Raw genomic sequence first — 25,470 nt, 5'->3', positions numbered from 1 at the left:
ATGGACCTGTAGGTATTTTCGACATGCAAACGGCTTAATTTTAAAGATGATGAAATTAGGGCCTTAAACTAAGTCGGTTAGAATTTATTAAGTTTTATTAAGAATTTCCTTGATAAACTCTAACCTATACATACAAGAAGGGGAGAAATGTTGTCTAATTTATCTTTGTACTGCTAGACAAACCCTTTGTCCTGTTGATGAGCTTTCAGACATGATAACAGGGATTCATAGGAGACGTATCGTTCAACGACCGATCGGAATATTACGAACACCGTATATCGCTTAAAAGGAAACGGAAATTGCAGAAATTAATTCTTAACGATGATGACGGGCAACGGAAATGGAAACTCTCTTTGTTATGACGCGATGTTTAGTTTTCTGTCGGTAACAAACGGAGTGTTCAGACATGATATAGCAATTCTTTATAAAGCTGCTCTTGGAGATTTAGCTGATTTACATATGAATATATGGTATACATGTATATTTTTTGTATTGGCTTTTTGCATTATTCAAACATTTGACGCCATAATCTGAGATAATTTCAAGGCATGGACGGATTTACTGCAGCCTACATAGTGCATACTTAATTTAACGTTTCTCAAGAAATATGAGCCATTTTGATATCGCAGCCTCATAAACCAACTTCAGTGATTTTGTTTTATTTTATAGTCCTGATAGCTCTTTTCTCATAGAATCTCAATTACTTATCGAACGAAAGTTTGTACATTAATACAATGTAAAATACAGGGACAAACCCAGTAGTTAATCAAACGCACAAAAGATACTACCCTTGAACAGGCAGGGTTTCTAAATACAAAACAAACGATGTAGAGTATTGTGTTATTTTCTTTTGAAAAATGATTGGTTGAAATAAAAGGTTCAGCGAAAATATCAAAGGATAAAAAGAGGATCATTATGTCGTTTCGCACTGAAACACTCACATCAATTACTAGTTTATATTATTTTACCCATCTTATATAAAATCCAAATATACTAGTTGTATTTAAGATTCCTATACAAATGGTGATTTATGAGTATTTAATAATGATATATAGTACATGAATACATAGAGATAGTGAATGATGTTAATAATATACATATATTAACAAATATACAACGAAGAAAGAGATAAAAATGCTCCCGGGAGAATTGACCCGTAAACACAAAACAAAAAACTCCGGAAGCAAAGAGGCAGCCTTATAAATAGTTTCACAACACGAGTTCAACTTCCTGACGCAGAAGAAATACTGCGAATAGGCATGTCGGCCATGGAAATAGATCCACATTAATAAAGTTTAATTATGTTCTTGCTGTATTGATCATGTTCCCGTTTAGTTGACAAAACTGCCTACACAATAATCGCGCACGTTTGAAGAAGAACTCTGTATGTAATTCCCAACCGCTACTGTATGACGTTTATTAATGCCTTGTGTATCTTAGTAATACTATTACTCTGATAGATCAGCAACCTAAACACAGTTCAGAAGAAGAACTTTGCCGGAACAAAGGCCCGCTGATCACCAAACACGTATCTTCTGGAATAGTGCTACCAAAATAGTCACACAAGTAACACATATTCCCGTGGTCGACGGACGATGTGACGTTGCCGCCGACGGAAAGTGTAGCACAGTGATCACCGACGTATCGTTTGAAATATTACTGTCAATAGGGCCAGACAGGTGGTGAATATTCCCGCCGCCGACGGCCGATATGTCGTTCCTGTTGACGGCAATTGCTGAAGGCTGGAGTCATACTCCGCTTCTCTGGCCTCGTGCAGGGTGCCTGAAAGAATAAATAAAACATTTTCAGAGTTCCTTTACAGTAATATTGAGCGATTGTAACAAAAAAAAAAAGATAATATATATATATAAAACAAAAGTGATGTCACAAACAAGTGTTGCATGGCCACTGAATTGTATTATATCTTAATAACTATACACCATTTTCAAAATTTATTTTAGAGAAATGTACAGCTACAAAAAAAAACCCACACAACTTAAACACAAAACTACTGTTACAATTACTTTTTCAACGGTTATTATCCCAAGGTTTTTAATGCATTGGGATATTTTTTTTTTTGTACGGTATAGCTTGACTACGAAACAGATTTAAAATTGCTAGACTAGTTAAATTAGTTATCAAGTGTTATTAGTGTTTTGCAACATCATCTATTGTTTTATGGTCAATGAATTGTTTTATAATTATCTACCTTTTTTTAAAACATTTCCCAGAATTTGTAGGACGAGAACTTCTTCCGTTCATTTTTCATGCTAAGAATAATTGCCTATTCCCTTTGTGGGGCATATTATATATTAGAATCGAAGAAATAATGGTAAGCACATCTTAAGGGATTTTAAGTTTGGTTGGATTTTAGATCATATTTATTGTTGATTTATTGCGAATGTAGGATTTGAAGTAATATTTCTTGGTGGCAATGTCAGAGATATGATTTAAGAACATACGTCATTGCTGCATAAAATATGAATATTTATAGAACAGAACAGAACAGAACAGAACATTTATTTCCAAGAAGGTCATAGACCCATCTGGCAACACATGTACATATACAATGGCGACAAAAGCAGCAATAACACAATAAACACAAATTTATGAATGAAATAGAATTCATATAGATAAATAATATAAATATTATTAGTCGGCGCCCAGAAGGGCGCCGACTATATTTGATATTACTTAAGAAATATTCCAACTTAGGGACTAGTTCATATATTGCAGAACAATGCTTTCAATAGTTTCCACGTTGCATGATAAAATATGAAGTTTAATTTGTTTTATAAAACTTTACACTTTAATTGATCATGAAACCTTGAATTATAATAGCCCTGCTTATCGTTTTGATTTTAAATACCAACTCAATCATAGCAACTCGGCCATCTCCGATATAGATACAGGCCGGGGTGTTCCGATTGATATAGATGAAGGTTACACGGTACTATTAAAATCTCCTTTATGTCTGTAAACCTCCTACGCAGTAATCTCCCTTGGTGACAGCAAAAATGCCGAGTTTTGAAAAATTAACCTTGAGCTTATTTGTTTGTTTTGAAAATGCCATTCGAATGAACTCCAGATAATTCCCCTTTGATATATAGTATTTTTACCCCCATTCTATATACTCATATGAGTGAAATGTGTTACATAAACTTGTACAAAATATAAAGCAAGGAATTCACAGAACATGCCGGTACAAATTAAAGGTGAATTTCATGCTATTGAAATCTATGTATTAGACCATTGACTCTATTTAATCCGAAGAAACGTATGTATATTTTTGTTATTATTCAGTTTTAACCGGAGGATTAGCTTGGGGAAAAAATAACCATAATGTCCTTCGAGCATATGTACACCCAACATAAAACAAAATATTATCATTGAAATAATAACCATTTTTGGTTATCTGCATGCACGTTTTTCTTCTTATTTCATTGCGCCGACTTGATGCTATGCATCAACATTTTTCTTGTATCTCTTGGGAAGGCACAATACAAAATACCCTGTAGAATGGAGAACGGAGAAAGAAAGAAAAAAACATGCGTAGCTGCACATACCTCTTTTGCGGTTAAACGTTTCAGCTGAAATGAAAAATGAAGCACGAATTACCTTTCAGATTTATTTTTTTGCAACGCTGTTACTGAAATTAATCAGAGAAAATGAAGTTCTAAAGTCTAGGACCAACTGTGCCCGACAGGTAGGCCCGACCATCCGTGAAGAGATGGGGATTTTTACTGGAATTTTATATACAAAATGATTAAGCCAGAATCCTCGGCTGTCTTACATCGGGATATGATAAAATATGTTCGACATTCTTGAGATATTGTTCCGCCGGGTTTTTTCAGCAAAGTTTTATCAGCAATTCCTGATAACACACGTAAACTTGTACTTCCATGTTACTGTGGAAAACCTCGAAAGAGCCGCTTAGATGCAAGAAGAATGGTGCAAAAATGTTTAAGATTAAATATTGCACATTTCAATGGTCACTGCTTAACGATTAATCCGCAGTTCGTTTACCTATAAATGAATTATTTTGATGATTCAATTTAAACCGAAAGGAAATATTCCAAGTTCTTTAACTCAAAGCTATACAAGTAATCCAAATTATACAAGTATGGCAAAACAATAAGGTTCATGCATACTTTTTATTACTTTTTTAAGTGTAGATTAACTACTGCTACCAAAGTGAGGAAAAACTCTGAAATGTTTAGAGCTTTAGTAGTACCTTCATCCTTACCGTTTAAAACGTGCACTTTGGTGCTAGCAATTTGCTTATTTGATGACCGACAAACATACACCCCACTGTCTTTCATTTGTGCGCGTTCAATGTTTAATATACTAGTGAACGTCTTTTGTGCTATAGACAACTGCTTGAGTAACTTGATTCCCCGTTTGTCGTCAGAAGTGACACGCTGGCCGTTCCTGAACCAGTCAATGTCGTCGGGCGTGTAATACTGGCCAGTTGCGTTACACTCCAGGCGGATGGGATCCCCGCGCTCCACGTATTGTTGTTCCGTGATCTGTATCTCCGTGGCGTCCGCATCCGTGTCTGAAAACAGATAAGCCGATGGATTGGTTTTCGTATAACTCACAAGACCTAACTTTAAGTTATCTTTGGTCAGAGGATTTTTTAGATACAAAACGACACACTTCTATTGAATTTGAGAAACCAAGTATAAAAGTTCCTTTGGACTGAAGTATGCGCCGTAGACAATGTACCTAGTCGGTTCAAAAGCGCCTCTGCCAGTGTGTGTATACCACGTGATAAATTACGTCATATATGCTAAGTCAGAAGGCAACATTTTGCTTAAAATAAAGACTAAAACATAGATAACTTTTCTTTTACTACACCATTTTAAATAAAACAAAGGGCAGTCTATGCCGCTTAAATAGCCTCGCCTTCGTGCAGAGAAATATCTTAACTTCAAATAATTCATTACTGTCAGAATAGAAAGTCATTTTTATTATTTACATTTCATATTCCATTTAATAATAATTAAGTCAGTGAAATTTGTTACATTGTGCTTTTTCTGTTGAGAAGAAGTAGTGCCCAGCAATGAGGAGACACTGAAAACTGAAAGTTTGTAATAATATTGTCTTAAAATGTGACACTATTATAAGGTGGAAGTGTATGAAATGCTTATATAATGATTACATTAATTTGAATTTGAAATTGCTAGGAGAGAAAATTGGACTAAGCCAAACATATGAGTATGACAAAGTGAGCATTTGAACATATCAATATTCATTCTATGAACATGTCTTCCCTTTTTGGTTTTTATTTTGATCATCTATTTTTGGGTTTGGCCACAAACGCTATGAAAAATACATATACATGTATTGTAAAAAAATAATTGAGTATTTAATCCTTTTTTTTTTCGCACCACCCGTCCAACATTTTAAAAAAAACAATCCGTTAACCAATTAATAAAAAAATGGCCTAATAGTGAACTATGAAAACACTAGTTAAACCTGCACGGGGTGTACTATTTGTGTTTTTTTAGACTAATAGCTAGACAGTACAGCTCGATCACGAAAACCAACGAGAGTACAAGTGTTGAACCTCAGAACCTTAAAAACTTAAAGTTGAACATTAAGTTGGATGTATGCATACAAAAAGGCGATAAGTTGTAGATAGTACAAACGACAACGTTTAATTAGGCCAAGTTGAGTTATTTGGATACTCGATAGTGATTGCACGATATGTTTGGTCTGGACTCATTCATTGTTTGCAATCATTAATAACTAATCGAGTAGCAAGGAATCCCAAAAGAAAATTTGAGTTCTAAATAATGTCTAGACCCCTTGGTAACCTAATATATGCATCTATCAACACAAATGCACGAGGTGTTCCCTACAAATAACCAGTCTTTGACAAATGGGTATTTGCTGTAAAATGAGAGCATACATGTGCCTTTGTTATGCCATTATGTATGACATAAGTTCCGAGACAACCGCGTCTATAATTACAAAATTGCCCGTAACATAAAACTGTGACGAAGCTAAACTTCATCTCGCGAGACGGAACAAATCTAGTGTATCCTGTTTGTAGCGAAATTTGGATGAAAATGATTATAGTCCTGCGGAAGATGCCCAGAAGCGTGTGTTTCCTTTAATCTCAAGATACCTGGTGCAAAAAAGTTGTATAAATGTCCCGATTCACAAGCATCAACCAATTTAACATTAACTTTGAATATCAACTGGTAAGATAAAAAACGAAACATTACTGGCGCGCATCCATTTGAGGGTATGACTCTGTAAGCTCCAATGGCCAATTTATACCGACAACTGTACATGTTTCTATCAAACAGTATTAATATATATCGTCACCGGAGAAAAACAAAACAATTTAGAAAACAATTATCAAACACTGCATCACGTACCCAGCACAGCAAGGGAGACCATACGTCGAAAGTTCTTATTGGTGGACGCCACTTGGCACTCATAGAGGCCCGCGTCCTCGGGTTGCACGTTTTTGATCATCAAATCCCATTGGTTACTGTGAGGCACGTGACCTATTTGTATCCTGTCGTCTGCTACAACCGTCATTGTGCCGGACGTGAGCGGAAATGATTTCTCCTGGCGTCGCCAGACCACCTGCAAACATGTGTCAAATGTAATTATCTGAAAAATACTTCAGCACGAGCACATGGTAGAATCGGTTCTGTTGAAGTGAACAGCTTCTTTATAAAGAACACATGATTACAGATAGTTTCACCATTATCACTTAAACGTATATATGCGTTGACCCTCAGAACGCCATACTAAAGAATGTATATACTTGTACTGAAGTTAGGCTTAATGAGACTAGAAATCAAATAGAGAGCACAAAGTGCACAGTTTTACTTGCAGGGAAATAGACATGAGATTTGCTGAAACTATTAAAGTATCGGACAATACTTGGAATGAGAGGAAAATTTGTGTTATTGACAGATTGATGGAGCTTCCCTTTCGTTTTATTATTTAGAATATCATTGAATTATTAACACTAAGATTATACCTAACTATATACACTGGCACTGTAGTAATAGACACGTGAGGTTAGTATTGTCTCGTTCCCTTCACTCCACTCACCGCAAGGCAATAAATCGCCTGTTAGACAAATGCGACCCGCGGCTGTTTGTTCTTTGTGATGATTAACATTGGATTTGTGTGACACATTGTTCTTGACTTCAAGCTGTTTCACACAGCTCACTTGTTTATTTATTTATGAACTCTCGATTAAGTATATGGGCGTCAAGTGTTGATCCCCACACAGGCGTCGTTTAAGTTTCTCGAGTGTTGAAACAAAAAGAGGGCTATGGATTCTATTGCATACTTGAACATTCACTCACGTCTAACCCTAACCCTATATTCAGCCCAAGCACAGCCCTAAGGCAATTATTGTTTACGGCGACGCCAACTTTATGTCAATTTATCAAAAGCTCTTTTTTATCAATCCAAAGTATAATCTAACATTAAGCATTTACAAAGTACAGTGTCTACGACCAAAACTAACGGGAATGAAATATTTTTTATGTATACCTCACGTTAAATAATCAAAGACGGCCAATGAAAATAAAGGCGTAAAACCCTCGTTTTTCAATTATGATAATAATTAATAATGAAAATAATACTTAGCATAATAAAAATATTTTTTTAGAAAAAACTATGAATAATCAGCTAACCGTCTTCGTTCCCAAGTTGTAGACAGAACAGCTTAGTACGGCCAGTTCGCCCCGGTGGAAGGTGACGTTTGATGGTCCGGGCAAAAAATCAGGTGCCGGTGTGTACCGGGCCGAAGGATATTCAGTATCTGCAAAAGAGGAACGTTGGTCTTGAATGATTGGGTGGTAGTGATATCAACTTCCATATTATTAATAAATGCAGTGGTCGCGCACTTGTTTCGATAAAGTTCAGGTGAAATGAGGGCCAGAAAGTACATGTGAGCACGAGGGGGAGTAGGTACAAGTAGGAGTGAGGGCGAGAAAGTACAGGTGAGAATGAGGCCGAGAAAGTACAGGTGAGAATGAGGCCGAGAAAGTACAGGTGAGAATGAGAACGAGAAAGTACAGCTGAGAGTGAGGGCGAGAAAGTACGGGTGAGAAATAGAGCGAGAAATTACCATTGAGAAATAGAGCGCGAAAGTACAGGTGCATCAGTATCAATACTCTACCATGCCTTCTTTGAGGGCGAGAAAGAAAAGTTGCATCAGTATAAATTGTCTACTTTTAAAAAATGCCTTCATTGAAGGTAGAAAAATGGTAGACTTTATAGGTGGTGCTTTATATAAATATACACTTTATTTTTGACTCATTCTGGTCAATAAGTATTATTTTTACACATGCATGTTATACAAATATCAATATTCAGTTTAAATAAAGTGATGAAAGGCAAGAGCACGTGGCAGACGTCAAGAAGTGCACTTTTACTGTTTTTCAGTCTTTGTTTAAGGCTCCGTGCTGTCGTTATCGGGACACTTAATGACAATAGAATATTCATGACATCGAATCGAATGACTCAATGTGCCAATTAAATACCGTAAAAACATGATTTATACGGTGATTATTGTTTCGGAGACTAATGGTAGGGTATGCGATAGCAATGTCCAGGAAATTTCAGGGTAATTACCGGGCAGGCGAAATTGCCTGCAAAATTGCCTGTTGAATCATAAGAACACGGTTGATAATGACTCAGGTAATTTCAATGGTGTGTTGGCAAATCAATGCATCTATTGTCTTATTCATTTCGTTACAAGTCAAGAATAGTTTTCATGTAGCTGTGACTGTATTAGATTGTCGTAACCAAACTTAATTAGATAACTTGATCTTAACGTGACAAAGAGACATTTTAAAGTCCCACTCAATCGAAGAGTCGATGGTCTGTGACAAACCAGAAGAAATCTTATAAAATGTTTTAGTGTTCACGCTCATGTCTCCGAAGATTGGATCGCCGGACGGATTCTGATTCATTCGGAGTTCCTCGGCCATTTTCATCGAAAACAAGCTCGGATGTATGCCGGTACATCAGTTGAAGTAGTTCGTATTTTTCGAGGTTGTTTTCGATAAAAAAAGGCCGAGGAAGTCCGAATGATTCTATTTGAGTTATTTTAGAGGCTTCCTACGATTGCAGGTCAAATCGTCCCCTGTTTAAAACGTACTTTAGTGAAAACGTCCCCAAACCAAAGTCAAAACGACCCCAAACTACAGTAAAAATTTAGTAAATCTACCAATTTATTTTTAAAACACCGATATTTTTCCAGGAATTCAGCCGTTTCCGCGTGCGGGATGGGTTAGGCCAAAGACATTCGCGACAACACTCAGAGAGCCAGCATTTAGTTTTGATTTATTAAACAGTAAATTTACAATGCCGATGTAGGGTTAGTAAATAAAAACACAAACAATAACTTTTACTAAGAATCAAGCGGAACAAAAATGTACATATATCTGTCGACAAACCTGCCAAATGCCATTTAATTGGAACTCTTACAAGGGCGGTGTATTACATTCGTATAATAACAACGATGTTGTTGTTTCATTAAGCAATCACATCAACCTTTAGTATATGCATGACAGTAATTGAGAACCTTTACCTTTGGACTAAACTTCTAATTATTATTTTAGTCCAAGCTTTTACACGATTTTAATTTGTCAATAGATGCCAAAATGTTTTTTCTTTACACAAAAAATAAAATATAAAAAGACGTCTGCAGTTCATGCAATCTATATCTTCTTAATGGATATCCCTTGAAACAAGTTTCTTTAGCTATGATTTGTTGTCACGTATACGTAAAAAATTATAAAATAATTTCATTTATGATGTAATGAAACATTTCTTAACACTCTAAATGTAGGTACTTGTCAACATTGGCCGTAGCCTTCTGGATATTATGTTCATAAATAATGAAACAAACATGCAACGTTTCACGCCTGTGTTTCATGTTCTTTATGGCGAAGTGTATGTGTGTCTGTGTGTATGACACGAGACTGTGTAGCTCAAGAAGAAAAACAATTTTTGTGCGGGCTGCAATATTACAAAAAGACTGTATATGTGTAAAACATTTGTTTAAATAGAGCTCTAGAGCAAATTAGTTTTTAGTCTAATTAACTATTTTTGTGTTATTACTCAATTACACTTTTTGCTTTACAAGTTATTTCCTACAGAATATTGAGCAATGATGTTTACCAATACATATACTGCATAATCAATTAGCCTGAGAATGCACTTTGCAATTATTGTCTAATGTGGACAATTAAGTTGAGCCTAAGATTGAGAAATTAAGTATTTTCGTGATATTGGGGGCCATTCTCTCTGTTACTTATCGTACTTATCAGTGAGAGTATTGACGAGAATGTACGGTCAGAATGTACCCTGCCGGGCCAGTTAACGCACTGTTATATGACTTATCAGTGAGAGTATTGACGTGAATGTATGGTCAGAATGCACCCTGCCGGGCCAGTTAACACACCGTTATATGACTTATCAGTGAGAGTATTGACGAGAATGTATGGTCAGAATGCACCCTGCCGGGCCAGTTAACACACCGTTATAAGACTTATCAGTGAGAGTATTGACGAGAATGTATGGTCAGAATGCACCCTGCCGGGCCAGTTAACACACCGTTATAAGACTTATCAGTGAGAGTATTGACGAGAATGTATGGTCAGAATGCACCCTGCCGGGCCAGTTAACACACCGTTATAAGACTTATCAGTGAGAGTATTGACGAGAATGTATGGTCAGAATGCACCCTGCCGGGCCAGTTAACACACCGTTATATGACTTATCAGTGAGAGTATTGACGAGAATGTATGGTCAGAATGCACCCTGCCGGGCCAGTTAACACACCGTTATAAGACTTATCAGTGAGAGTATTGACGTGAATGTATGGTCAGAATGCACCCTGCCGGGCCAGTTAACACACTGTTATATGACTTATCAGTGAGAGTATTGACGAGAATGTACGGTCAGAATGCACCCTGCCGGGCCAGTTAACACACCGTTATATGACTTATCAGTGAGAGTATTGACGAGAATGTACGGTCAGAATGCACCCTGCCGGGCCAGTTAACACACTGTTATATGACTTATCAGTGAGAGTATTGACGTGAATGTATGGTCAGAATGCACCCTGCCGGGCCAGTTAACACACTGTTATAAGACTTATCAGTGAGAGTATTGACGTGAATGTATGGTCAGAATGCACCCTGCCGGGCCAGTTAACACACTGTTATAAGACTTATCAGTGAGAGTATTGACGAGAATGTACGGTCAGAATGCACCCTGCCGGGCCAGTTAACACACCGTTATATGACTTATCAGTGAGAGTATTGACATGAATGTATGGTCAGAATGCACCCTGCCGGGCCAGTTAACACACTGTTATAAGACTTATCAGTGAGAGTATTGACGTGAATGTACGGTCAGAATGCACCCTGCCGGGCCAGTTAACACACCGTTATATGACTTATCAGTGAGAGTATTGACGAGAATGTACGGTCAGAATGCACCCTGCCGGGCCAGTTAACACACCGTTATATGACTTATCAGTGAGAGTATTGACGTGAATGTATGGTCAGAATGCACCCTGCCGGGCCAGTTAACACACCGTTATATGACTTATCAGTGAGAGTATTGACGTGAATGTATGGTCAGAATGCACCCTGCCGGGCCAGTTAACACACCGTTATATGACTTATCAGTGAGAGTATTGACGTAAATGTATGGTCAGAATGCACCCTGCCGGGCCAGTTAACACACTGTTATATGACTTATCAGTGAGAGTATTGACGAGAATGTACGGTCAGAATGCACCCTGCCGGGCCAGTTAACACACTGTTATATGACTTATCAGTGAGAGTATTGACGTGAATGTACGGTCAGAATGCACCCTGCCGGGCCAGTTAACACACTGTTATATGACTTATCAGTGAGAGTATTGACGTGAATGTATGGTCAGAATGCACCCTGCCGGGCCAGTTAACACACTATTATATGACTTATCAGTGAGAGTATTGACGTGAATGTATGGTCAGAATGCACCCTGCCGGGCCAGTTAACACACTATTATATGACTTATCAGTGAGAGTATTGACGTGAATGTATGGTCAGAATGCACCCTGCCGGGCCAGTTAACACACCGTTATATGACCTATCAGTGAGAGTATTGACGAGAATGAACGGTCAGAAAGCACCCTGCCGGGCCAGTTAACACACTATTATATGACTTATCAGTGAGAGTATTGACGAGAATGTATGGTCAGAATGCACCCTGCCGGGCCAGTTAACACACCGTTATATGACTTATCAGAGAGAGTATTGACGTGAATGTACGGTCAGAATGCACCCTGCTGGGCCAGTTAACACACCGTTATATGACTTATCAGTGAGAGTATTGACGAGAATGTACGGTCAGAATGCACCCTGCCGGGCCAGTTAACACACTGTTATATGACTTATCAGTGAGAGTATTGACGTGAATGTACGGTCAGAATGCACCCTGCCGGGCCAGTTAACACGCCGTTATATGACTTATCAGTGAGAGTATTGACGTGAATGTACGGTCAGAATGCACCCTGCCGGGCCAGTTAACACGCCGTTATATGACTTATCAGTGAGAGTATTGACGTGAATGTACGGTCAGAATGCACCCTGCCGGGCCAGTTAACACACCGTTATATGACTTATCAGTGAGAGTATTGACGTGAATGTATGGTCAGAATGCACCCTGCCGGGCCAGTTAACACGCCGTTCACGATGTATTGATTTACACAACCCAGCACCTTAGAGAGCACAACTAGATGTAATTAATATAACAGTTCACACTTTTATTTCCGCATCTGCCACCAGCAGCTGTCGCTGAGAGTGGTTCATTAACATTATTCTGACACGAGTTTTCAAAGAAAGCCTTCAATATTAACACTTTTGTTTTCAGCTGTTACTCTAACGATATCATAAATGATATTTATAATGTATGTTGTATTGAATAATTATCAAGTTAATTGCTTAAACGCTAAAGCAGCTTCATATATTTCACAGGTGAACCACATAAAATAAGATATTTATTATAATTCGAAACTTGTTTGTATCCCGTTATAATACCGGATTTTTGTTAAAAGATGATCAAAATGACAATGTTTACAAATGTTTAACTTTTATTTTACACCCCTATATGACTAGGGAAGAGGGATTTTGAAGCAAACAATGATGCGAATCAAGCAATCATGAAGTGTACTTAATAAATTTGTTGGTCATTATAACTTAAAAGCCTACATTATGATAATTTTAGATATATTTCACACACACACATAACGTATATTAATATTCTTTTATTATTAGATTAGTACAACATCCTCTGAAGAAATTGAAAATGTAGACTCACTTATGGGAAATAATGTATGTTTGTACGTGTGTTGGGTGTCTGCGTTTTTGTGCGTGTTTGTGTCTGTGAGTGCGTGCATGTATGCATGTGTATGTACGTGTTTTGGGTGTATGTAAGTGAGTGCATTTATGTGTGTGCGTGTGTCCATGTATGTGTGTGTGTGTGCGTGCGTGTGTGCGTGTGTGCGTGCGTGCGTTCATGTATGGTTGCGTGGGTGTGTATGTATAGAATTGTTATCATCCCGTAATTAGAAGTGACTATACATGTATGTGCTGTTTTGAACTTTATGTAAAAAAAAGAAAAGAAATACGGTTCTTTGTCATTTGGCCTCCGTTGTCTGTGCCACCGTACCTACTGCGACTGTCCCTGTAGTTGTTGTTGCACTATTTCCCGATAATTAGTCTATATTTGATATTATTACTTTAGAAATATTCCAACTATTAAGGGACTAGTTCCTAAATTGCAGAACAATGCTTTCAGTAGTTTCCACGTTGCATGATAAACTATGAAGTTTAGTATGTTTTATAAATTTTTACACTTTAATTGATAATGAAACCTTAAATTATAATATACCTGCTTATCATTTTGAAAATTTTGATTTTAAATACCAACTCAATCATAACAACTCAACATCTTCGAGATAGATACAGGCCGAGGTGTTCCGTATTGATATCAACTTCTGCCCAAATAGTTGAAGGTTATACGTAACTATTACAATATCCTTAATGTTTCTAAACCCCCTACGCAGTAAACTCCCTTGGCGACAGCAAAAATTCCGAGTTTTGAAAAATTATCATTGAGCTTAATTGTTTGTTTTAAAAATGTCATTCGAAAGAATGAACTCCAGATAATTCCCTCTTGATGTACAGTATTTTTATCCCCGTTCTATATACTCATATGAGTGAAATGTGTTACAAAAACGTATACAAAATATAAAGCAAGGAATTCAGATAACATGTCGGTAACAATAAAAGGTGAATTTCATGCTATGTATTAGACCATTGACTCTATTTCTTCCGAAGAAACGTATGTATAGTTTTGGTATAATTTAGTTTTAACCGAAGGATTGGCTAGAAAAAAAACAAAACACAAAAGAATATCTATAATTCCGGGCATAAACTATTGTAACAATATTATAAACCATAATGTCCTTCGAGCATATGTACACCCAACATAAAAAATATTATCATTGAAATGATAACCATTTTTGGTTATCTGCATGCACGTTTTTCTTCTAATTTCATTGCGCCGACTTGATGCTATGCATCAACCTTTTTCTTGTAACAGTAATGTAGTTACTGTGCAAAAAAAGTGTGACATGCGTAGGAGCATATTCCCCAAAGAGCGCCCGAGAGTAATGCCTGTAATAAACATGCCGATAATCACTTGATACTGTCCTCAATAGAGTAGTATATATTTATTGCGCATGATTATACTTTATGCCTTACAATGACAACTCGAAGTCATAACATGTGTGCAATAACAGCCATGCCATACAGACAAGAGTGACGGGCATGATGCAGAAATGGCTTGCTCCAAAGTAAGACCCCAGTCGTGACTGTAGATAATATCCCCGGCATGTCTTACTTTATTTTATTAATTTAAATGTTCGCATTTTAATTCATTGCTTCGATGAAAATGTTTATGATCATAGTTTGTATGTTTGCTTGTATATGCTATGTTAGGTATGTAAGTACCTGAACATTTTATTGAACTAATGGTAAGATGTCCTAACACGCACATGTATTTGTGACTGCACAAACAGCGGTACTCTAACATGTACTCATGGTCAGCGAAAATAGATGATTTTTTAATAGATATTATAATAGATTTTTTTTATGGAAAGTAATGAATTATTCGATTATGTATTTATAAAATAATAAATTCAGTCCGACGAGTTGTATAGACATTATTTTTTTGTTTGTAATTTTCAATTTTCCAATTATAAACGAATGACATATGTCACGCATTTGGAACGATTTAAAAGAAGTTTTATTTAAATATTTAAACTCGATATATGACGCATTCTTCTCTTGCTGTTTATCAATCTGTTCTTTTGATTTCGAGAGTATTTAGTCTCGATTGTGTCATTAACGAGGGGAAGGTACGATGGTACTCCAGCTAATTGAAATATTTACTTTCAATGCAAGGATTGAGAAAATCTATAGTAAATTTAGAGTCTTAATGGACTTCTATCAAACAGAACGCCTTAATAAACCACTGCCTATAGTTGCGTGCATTCGGTGAGAGAAAGTTCTCACATAACTTTATTACCATTACACTGAACAGAAATGGAGCTGTATGTGATGTTATCCTGGTATCTATGTGATCTATTTCTGTTATTTCTATTGTGGAGTAACCATCTTTCAACCTTCCAAATAGACAAGTAATCTCTTACTACCGTCGGTATTAAATGAAGCTTAAATATTATAGACGTGTCCGTGATGAGACGGGTAACGTAATTGCTGTTGTTATTTGGAGACCGGCTTGGCAGGCTATCCGCGATATCCTCATTGTTGGCGAATTTCTTACAGCTCTGAGATATGTATGTACGATATGAGGGCAACTATTGCTAACAAGGTTCTAATAGTTTAAACATATCACTGAGTTGGATAGAACACCCTTATACATTCTAAACTACATTTCGAAATTACATGGTAAAATCCAAGTGGCCTATTTGACTTCGTTTTCTTTAATGATTTTTTTTTATAAAAAACACACCAATATAAAACTTATCAATGCGCAATTTAATAGGTTAACATACTGAGCTTAGAGCTATCTCTAACCCTAGTCCAAATAAGTTTATGTTGACATATATTTTTAAAGATTGTTGATATGGCAAATCCTTCACGTAGTTAGGAATTGGAAGAATTCCGTATAACACGTCTATTATTTTAGACCATCTCTAACCCTAACCAATTTAAAACTTATCAATGTGCAATTTAATAGTTTAGCATTCCGAACTTAGCCATCTTAGCCAAGTGTTATAGTAAATTTTGAAATAACTCGGTTACAGCATCAAAACAAAACATGAAAAATAATGTACATGTACCTGGAAATTCCGCCAAAACGCATAATGTCCTGCATAGCACGAGAATTCCGAGCCACCAAGTGGTCGCCACGTGCCCGGCCCAACGCGACACGTGCACGTTAACACCACATCCGTACCCTAACCACATTGTCCCATTTCATCTAAAGTAACACTCATTCACAAAGCTTTTTCTCACATTAGTAAGTATGGTATTAATCCTCCACTAGGGCGCGTTAATGTAAATTTAATTCATCACATATTTCACTGGATCCAAGAAACATTAAACTGGTATTTAGCGACGTTTATCTAACATTTAATTACAATAATAATGTTGACTTTTGGTGCCTTTATTAATATGTCAAATGCCTTTTTTTCACCACTTAACTACTTTATAGATGAAAATATTCCAAACGAGAATTTTATCAGCACTTCAAAAAATGGAATTCTATCTTGTGATTATTCAGACTATGTTATTCATCGGTGACAAATGAAGTCATTGCATACGAGTATCATTAGATTTACATTTTCTTCTCTTCAAATATTTTCAATTCTCCTCAATTCCCATTTATTTCTAATTGAGTCCACTCCGGGTTTGTTCAGCGTTAATCAAGCAGGAAAGCTTTCTGAAAGTCACACCGCTAATCCATTTCACGTCTCTCCGATATCCGATCGGCTTCTCAGATAATCTTCTATATTTTCCATAATAATTCATCATTCTTACATTTCAATAAAATCCCAATAACACCCTTGTGCTTCACTGAAACCTCACAGAGAAGTTTCCTATACAGCGAAAATTATTTGAAAGTTATTCCGGTTAGACAAGTTTTTATCACCTTGCCAGTAAAACTTCTCGCTTTGATGAATTAAAACAATGTACTGATTCCTTGCAGTTCAGATTGAATTTTCTCTATCCCGCGGACCTTCCGCAACATTTAATTAATTTCCAAGAGACATTTACGCAAGCCTTTAGCGCACTGTTTTCAGAAACCACAGAAGTTGTTCGATATTCCTACTTAGGAAAACAGCTTGAACTCCAATAGTCCGTCCCTAGCAGTCAGTCCATAGCGTTTCTGCCCACGATAAACTTGAAAAAAGTCGCCTGCCCCTTTATATCACTAGTCTGTGTTGTACGAACGTTGGTTATTGTTTTTGCGGTGCGCGTTTCACGTGTCAACCGTCCCGCAATACTTGGTTGAAGCGCTCTGTTAATTAATGCTTGACAAACGTCCAACTAAAATGAAAAAAGACACTATTCCTGAAAAACAAACAAACATTGTAAGACCACTTCTGGGAAAACAACGGCCATTGTAACTTAATTTTTGACAAATGGCTAGCAGAAGTCTCACATTTTTTAAATAAAAAAAATCAATAGATCCCCTTATTAATTCAAAATAATTTGCACTAAAATACGAGATGTTATGTTTGCGTCCCGATATTCGAAATAAAATTGATGTATTGTAGATTGGCTTTTAAGAAAGAGCCAGCACGTTCAGTCTTTTTACATGCAAGCGTGGCAGCTGATATCGCGATGATTAGATCCGGAATGCGTGAGATTTTATTCAAGTTTGCTGATCAAAGTGTGATGTCAAAACAGGAGGAAATAAATTTGCAAAAAAATTGAATGAAAAAAACTTAATAAAACTCAAAACATTGTTTCGGTGTTACATAAACTCTAATTATCTTTAGACACATGGTTACCAGATAAGCGTTGTAAGCCGGGAAATGTGCGTATAACTCCTAGTTAGTAATCTCCGACGAAAATGAACAAATTGTGAACGAAATACTTTAATCCCACTCTTTATGAGAAACAAGAATGAAATCGAAAATGATACAAATTCTGCTTTTTGTCACAGACAGAAAGCGCCAGTATCAATTTATATCCATTCGTTAAATAAAATATGATATTGATTCCGCTAACAATGGTTCAAAGGTCAACGTGGTTTTCTCGTGCGGTCCATAATTACGTGTATATGTGATACGCCTGACAATATCCTGCTGGCGGTGCTCGTGACCTCACAACGACCATGTGGGAATGAAGAAATAATTAGTTTCATTAAACGTTGTCCTCGGTACCCAGAGGGTAGATGATAATTACATTATTTATGAGCAGCAGTTGTCCTCCGCACGCGAGCCTTCCGTCAGGCTTGATCTAAATGTAGAAGACGAGCATGCGCATAAACCACAGTTAGGAGCAATTTACCCGTCAGAACAAGAGGACCATCGGAATCGCCTCGCCCTACGTATGGTTTCCGGATGTCTGTGGGTAATGGGTTTGTTGCATGCGAGCCCACATTATAATGGGGTGGCGGAACCGGAGAAGAGTAATCACGATGTCTTATTGATATAGGGTTCTTGACACCGGCGGTAGCTGCAAGAAGCTTCCTCCGAAAAATATTGCGAAGCAAAAATGTCTTTTTGTCTTTCTTCAAATTTTATCAGACATCATTTATGCGCTTGAGTACGAGATAAATTAGTTATCCCGCGATAAGCGCATACTAATGCAATTTAACGAAACTCATTATATTCGAGAAATGGAATTTATGCATATTTAAAACCCATTTTGTTGGAAAGCACAACCCTGCACGCATGCGCGAGATTAACTTCATTCTCATCATCAAATTTTGAAAGGTAAGTTAAAACTGTTACATAAAACATAGACCTCTATAAACATATTCCCTTTGATCACGAAAATGTCCTTTGAAGTTTATCAAACCCATTATACCTGATTTCGAACCCGATCATACACATTGGTATATATTTGCATATATAACATCAATGATGTATGCCTAAAGGCAGATTGAGATGGAATATTTACCAGTCAATCTTCGACATTCGCCGCGAACTGACACCAAAGTCAGCTGGTGGTCGATCAATCTATTCATTTTCTTGCATTTATCAGCCATAATACATATTAATCACCATTTCTCAAAGCTAAATACAATACCATATGGCCTATAAGTGCCTTAACAAACTCATACCATTGACCGAATAAAAAACCAGGAATGGACATAACGTTCATAAAAGATTTCTGGAGTGTCACTGCATCGTGAATATCGGAATATTTTATAATCAGTATTAATGATTTTGATTCCGGCGCCATGTGCACCGTGGTTTAGATGACAACCAGTCTCTAGAGAGGTTTTGAATATTCAATGAGCAAACGCGAACAGGATTTATCTAAAATCAAACAAAATATCAATGTCATCTTAGCAAGCTATGACCACAGTAAAGTCCATTCCTGTCATTCCTAATTCCTGCGACTACTTGGACACTGGCCATTTGTTTGTTTGGCGGTCCCTCTTATAATCATTGGTTTTCAGTATAATAGGTTCCGTCAGTCCGGCCAGGATTAATGTACAAGCACGTTCAATCACTTGCCCCAATGCGCTTTGTCAATTGCCACCCTGTTATTAGTTCTACAAAAATTATATTTTTGACAAGCAATGTCACGCTCTCTTAGTGGATAATACTGCCTGACTCAGGCAACATTTATTACAAGGGCGCTGCCAACTGGCGGAGTATTTTTGCAGCGTTATCTCTTCCAACACACATTGTTCATAAAGCCTGAGAATTCTCCTTCAACAAATATTTTCTGTTAAAAATCCAGTTTTGGGAGATTTTACAACCTTCTGGCAAAAACACTCATTATCATCGTTATGACTTCCAGAAAGAATTGAATAAATATTTAATCGTAATGTTGACTAAATTAACACGTTTCGTAAACGATTATAGACATTTGTATATACCTATCCTTCGCATATGATGCCAAAACTGCCTCGCTATTAGCCGTGAACAGTTTGAAATATCCTCTGATCATGCAGATAATATTGTAGAACGTTTTCATATTGATGATAAAAATATGATAATTTTCACCAAGAACTATGAATTTATATCTTCCGCTCAGATCAATGTTAAGATAATGGAAACATCGTATAGTTACACATCTAAAGAATAATTTAAACGTCTGGCTATGAGGCCATAAAGTACGTATATACCATGATATATAATACTGTTGAAGTACAGTGAAAGGTTTTCGTATATCGCTTCATTTTTATTCTATTATGAAGATATCAGAAAATACATTGAGAAAATATATTTGCATTTTTACAGCGAAAATTTCATATCTAATTATATATAATTCATAATCTTGATCTATGTTATTTAATATTAAGTAAACTATTATTTATTTTTTGTCAATAACATTTCTTAATCTAGTAGAACATCATAATACTTTATAATCTCGTTGAAGTGCTTTAATAAATAATACCATACAAGTTCTATACAACATTGTGTCTGCATTTATATATATTAAATCGTAATAATGATCAAGTGAATAAATACAACAAAAGAGGAGTACTTCAACATTCAAGTTTTAGATAAAATATAATTGCGATTTTAAGTTCATTTGTAAGTCATGGTCATACAAATTTGATTTCAGTCGAAAGCGAAATAATGAAACAATGAATTTATATGCCAATATCTCAAAGTTTTATGACTAAATATTGCCATACCCACTGGTTTAAATTATTAAAATCGACGAAGAAATAAAAACAAACGATTTTTTAAAACCCCTTTGATCAGATTCTGTTTGATCTGTTTCTTAACAGTGCATTTGGTATTTTACTTGCTGTTCAAATAGATGTGTTCAAACATAAATTTACAAAATAAGTTGTGCTTACCTGTAACCATCAAGGAATTTTCCTATGTATGAATTGTTCAATAAAATACAGTGAAAATGACAGTTGATGTGGAGTCGGTGTTGACAGTGGCACTTGTGTGTGAATAGACACGAATATTGGCGACCAAGTACAATAAGTAGGAACAATACGGAGGCTTCAGAAGATATAAGAGGCTCGCTGTAAATTATACAAGGGTTAAGCCTTAGGCAAACATTTGTAATTTGGGTTAAAATGTTTGACTAAAATAACATTAAACTCTGTCAACATTTTAACAAAATCAAGATATAGTAATATTTTTAACATTTTTAGTACACAACCTAACACGGACTTTTTGGAATGTTCGCTGTTTTGTTACTTCAGTAGCAAATATATAATAAAAGTTTTTCAATTCATTAAACATGGTCAAAGTCTGAATAGCGTTGTATATTCATGAACTTGACACTTTTTCAAAAATTGCATAACGTTTGTGATTCATTCCAGGCCTCGATGGTCGAACAGTGAGCCAGGAGTTTTTAGTTGTAAACCGCCCGCAGTAGTTGATTTACGAAAGAGGCCCCCGCAGCTTTTAAGAGTCCATTCAGATAAGGTTAAACGACTATAATGAACTTATTTTCGCTATCAAGAGTTTTAATCGCATCAATCGGTCATGCCTTACGAGGTAGTGTAAACATGTTATAGCTGAACTTCCAATGACGCTTAAAGGGACTGGCACTAGTTTAAATAATGTTAATATTTCAATGTTGTTCTAAAACCGTTAAGAAGTTGGCATGGGTTTTGAAATATGAAAATATTTCAACTTCATAACTTAAACTGTCGTCCTAGATTATTTTGCCTGATACTAGTATACAAATGAGACAGTCATGTGACAGGATTATATTGTTTCGTAAATGTTTTCGCATAAATTAAAATCAGATAATGTCGAAAAAGTACCAATTTGTTAAATGAGTTCTGCGTGCAGTTGACCATAAGGAATCAAGTTTTGGTTGAATGCATTTATGGATAGAACATTTCTATATGGGATTCAGTTTTTGTAACCCTAAAACATGAAACCATATTGAAACGTAAACGATTGATTAAAAGGGGTCCAGTTTGGGTTAACATAATTTTATTGTGTAAATTTCCACCCATTTTGATGGAGGTTACATGGGACATGTTTTCGCATTACTTAAATGATGAGGGGGTTCGAAACTAAACCTAACCCTTTACCTTTTACGTTTTTTTTTCTCTAAAAATGCGAACACACTTTAAGGTGGATTATCTGTTTTAAAAAGTAAACATGTTTGTATATCTTTAAATATTTATTTTCTAAGATATTGCTGTCCAAGTTATGGATGTTGTTTTGTTTTGCTTTACTTAACCATTAAATCAACATAAGTCAGGAATAGCGCGGATATTGCCGATTTAATTGTTGCGATCACACGGGCCGAGGCATTAGGCTACTCACTAAAAAAAATTCCAACATGTCACTGACTTGTTAAATTTTGAAATATTTTATTTTTAAGCCCGTGAGGATAGTGTACAAACCAGGAATTAGTTTTGATCGGACAACTTTCAAGATTTATTGGCATCCACTAACGGGCAACCTCTGCTTGATTGTTTTCATATCACTAAATGTAACGTACCATGAAATACCATTGTCATAACACTCCACGTCTCTAACAATGTAACCCAAACACATATCAGAACCGGGGTGCAATCTGTTAATGGCAAACATATCATTTAACTTCAGTTTTGTCTATTCAGTACCCGTTCATTTATTGGCCTCTGAAAATACTCTTTCTGAACTGAAACTATATTTTGAAAACAATCTAATAAGATCGAGGCATAAATCACATCCCGAGCTTATGTATTAAAGTCGAGAGATAGGTACTTTTATCATTGATTGCTTTTCGATTTCAAATAATTCAGGCTGTCAAAATGCAATAAATACCTAGGTAAACCAGTGAAGATATGAAGGAGTTTAGTGTGATATTTGATTTTTCAATAACGTAGATAGATCCGGAAACACATGCTTTCATTGCAAATAAAATCCTAATTCTGAAGATAAGCCATGTATGTAATACACGATGTTTCATAGTGAATCAGGCATTTTATCGGTAATTTATCTGAATTTAAATTTCTACCTTCAAAAGCCTGCGAATATTTTTGAAATATAAACCTACTACTTAGTTTCAACTTTATTTAGTAAGCAACGATTGATTGTGAAGACACTTTCGTTGGACTGGTGTTGTGCGAGAGTGAACCCCCAGTTTCCGGCTTGGGGCGACCAAGCAAACTCACATACGCCCAGCTAATTTCATTTGAGACAGCCTGCAAACGAAAATTGTTTTGATAAGAATAATACACAGATCTTTTGTTCAGAATAACAGTATTTTTCTTGCCATTCCAACGGGAGTTTATAAAAAATGTGTATATATAATTTAGTTTGATGAGCTTTGAAACAGAAAACAAACAGATTTTAGTCATCAAAATTGAGTTATTTCCAATGAACATTCTGATCGCGGCGGCTAAGTGGTCAGTGGTCAGACCTTGATGCATGTTGTAGGGTTAAGAGAAATGGGACATTGCTAGTGCCATTGGAATTAAAACTTACAATGGATAAGTTTGAATACAGTTATTGTTCTCAAGCTGTTCGAATGAATTACATTAACATTTTTAGAAAAGTACTATTGCTCTAGTTGGAAAATTGTCGTCATTGTGTGGTGGCATATGGTTGATAATTGTAATACTTCAATAAATGTTCTAACTGGATCGCTTGTCCTTTTTTTAACTTCGCCATCAGATTTAAGCGATTATTAATATTCAAATTGTTGCGGTTCACCAAACGACTTTTTTTTAAAGGATATTGTCTGCCTCAATCGTTGGTATATAGCTTCAGAAATAGGTCCTGTATCTAGAAGTCTTCAAATGTTTCCGAACCCTAATGTAAAAGTTGGAGCATGACGTTGATGTCAGAATTGGTTTCATCATTCTGTGCTTCATATGTTTGGATGCACCATGGGGATATATATATATCTATCAGATTGGAAGGAATTAAATAGCAGTAGGTTTAATAATTTCTTGTGTGAACCGGAGTGCATATGATTAAAAACTTGATGCGAAAAAATGACTAGTCTTCTTCAACCACGTAAGTTTATGATGACTACCACCCGCATTCTATTCATTGTCTGAGTCATACCCGCGAGCACTCCTCTTGCGTTTAACTGTTAACCCCATCATGTTTTTAAAGGAATGATACATTGGCAAATTACTCAATTCCATTTTATCAAATGATTTTTCTTAGTTAGATTCATCGTTTTTTTCCTTCACTTGTCTTATGACTTTGCCCATAAATGGCCAGATACGGATTAAAGATTGTTATATGAAACCGGAAAGACTCAGTCGAAGTTATAAAATTAAATTAAGTATTAGCCGTAGCCTTATTGTGCTTTCCAGTGCTGTTCAAGTCGTGCGTTTGATAAAAAATACACACTCATATAGCACACAACCAAGAGCTTTTCTCAATTAGTGTCCGTTTCATAGTCATTTCTGTACCTTTTACATTATAATGGTACGAATAACAACGGCATTTTCATAAAACCTTTTATTTCTTTTCAAAGCAAACATGTTTAGTAGTTTGCATAACTGAAACGCCATGCGTTATTTGGTCGCCAATTAAACTTTAAGAAAGGCATCATATATAAGTGTTTTGGATTTTTTCTGAAAACTATTTTTCTGTCTTGAACCAGCTGTCCAAAACTTTACGAATATTGTGCAGATCTACGTATAACACAAATCAAGCTGCGTAACTCAAGACACTGTTGTTGTTGTTGTTGTTTAACTTGAGGAGAGCGGCATGTCCTCATCTGCCTTCGAGCTAGATAACCATTTCACTTGATTTGACCTTTTCTCCATTTCCACACTCAATATCAATCTTACAAAGTTCCTCTATTGCAGCCGTTCGGTTACCCAAATGCTTCACTGCAACCAGTTGTGTGGCTGTCAATATGTTCATAGGGTTGGCAATGGATTTATAAGTATCACTATCTTTTGACACTGTCTCTAAGAATTCGCTTTGTTTTATCTACATTTAAGAATCGCAATACTTTAAACAGTTTTCAGGAAGCAGTTAATGTAATAAAAGAGATACAATTGAATTGATGTCAAAACAGTGGCAATAAAGTGTTTCATTGTCACGTTATCATTCAGATAGTCCACCTGTCGTATACCATCATTTTAATAGCCCTGTTGTTCAAAATGATAAGGCAGTCAGTTCAACACAGTACATTCACGAAGCAAATAAATATATACATATTATGGCTATATTTGAATATGCACGACGTAAATCTAAAATAAGTTTTAATCTAAAATGCAGTTTTAAATATCTAGATACATAGACGAACATTTTATTC

General features: G+C 36.1%; 1 protein-coding gene across 6 annotated transcripts in view; it reads right to left on the bottom strand.

Annotated features, from left to right (window-relative positions):
* Positions 1 to 584: 584 nt before the first annotated feature.
* The window catches only part of LOC128229297 (lachesin-like), a 37,124-nt gene continuing 12,238 nt past the window's right edge, over positions 585 to 25,470 (bottom strand). For 4 of the 6 annotated variants that reach the window (XM_052941132.1, XM_052941131.1, XM_052941134.1 and 1 more), the window contains exons 2-7: positions 16,422 to 17,631; positions 7,677 to 7,804; positions 6,393 to 6,606; positions 4,235 to 4,558; positions 3,567 to 3,590; positions 585 to 1,782 (exon numbers count right to left, since the gene is read on the bottom strand). In XM_052941132.1, the coding sequence (XP_052797092.1) occupies positions 1,634 to 1,782; positions 3,567 to 3,590; positions 4,235 to 4,558; positions 6,393 to 6,606; positions 7,677 to 7,804; positions 16,422 to 16,548 (966 nt within the window). In that variant the 5' untranslated portion in view covers positions 16,549 to 17,631 and the 3' untranslated portion in view covers positions 585 to 1,633. Of the gene's footprint in view, positions 1,783 to 3,566; positions 3,591 to 4,234; positions 4,559 to 6,392; positions 6,607 to 7,676; positions 7,805 to 16,421; positions 17,763 to 21,079; positions 21,096 to 25,470 lie in introns of those variants that run through there. The other 2 variants (XM_052941135.1, XM_052941136.1) reach the window with 2 other exon arrangements.

The sequence above is a fragment of the Mya arenaria genome, chromosome 3 (assembly GCF_026914265.1).
Source record: "Mya arenaria isolate MELC-2E11 chromosome 3, ASM2691426v1".
NCBI classification, from domain to species: Eukaryota; Metazoa; Mollusca; class Bivalvia; order Myida; family Myidae; genus Mya; species Mya arenaria.
Note: the sequence above shows the minus strand (reverse complement) of the source record. Positions and strands in the feature narration are given on the sequence as shown.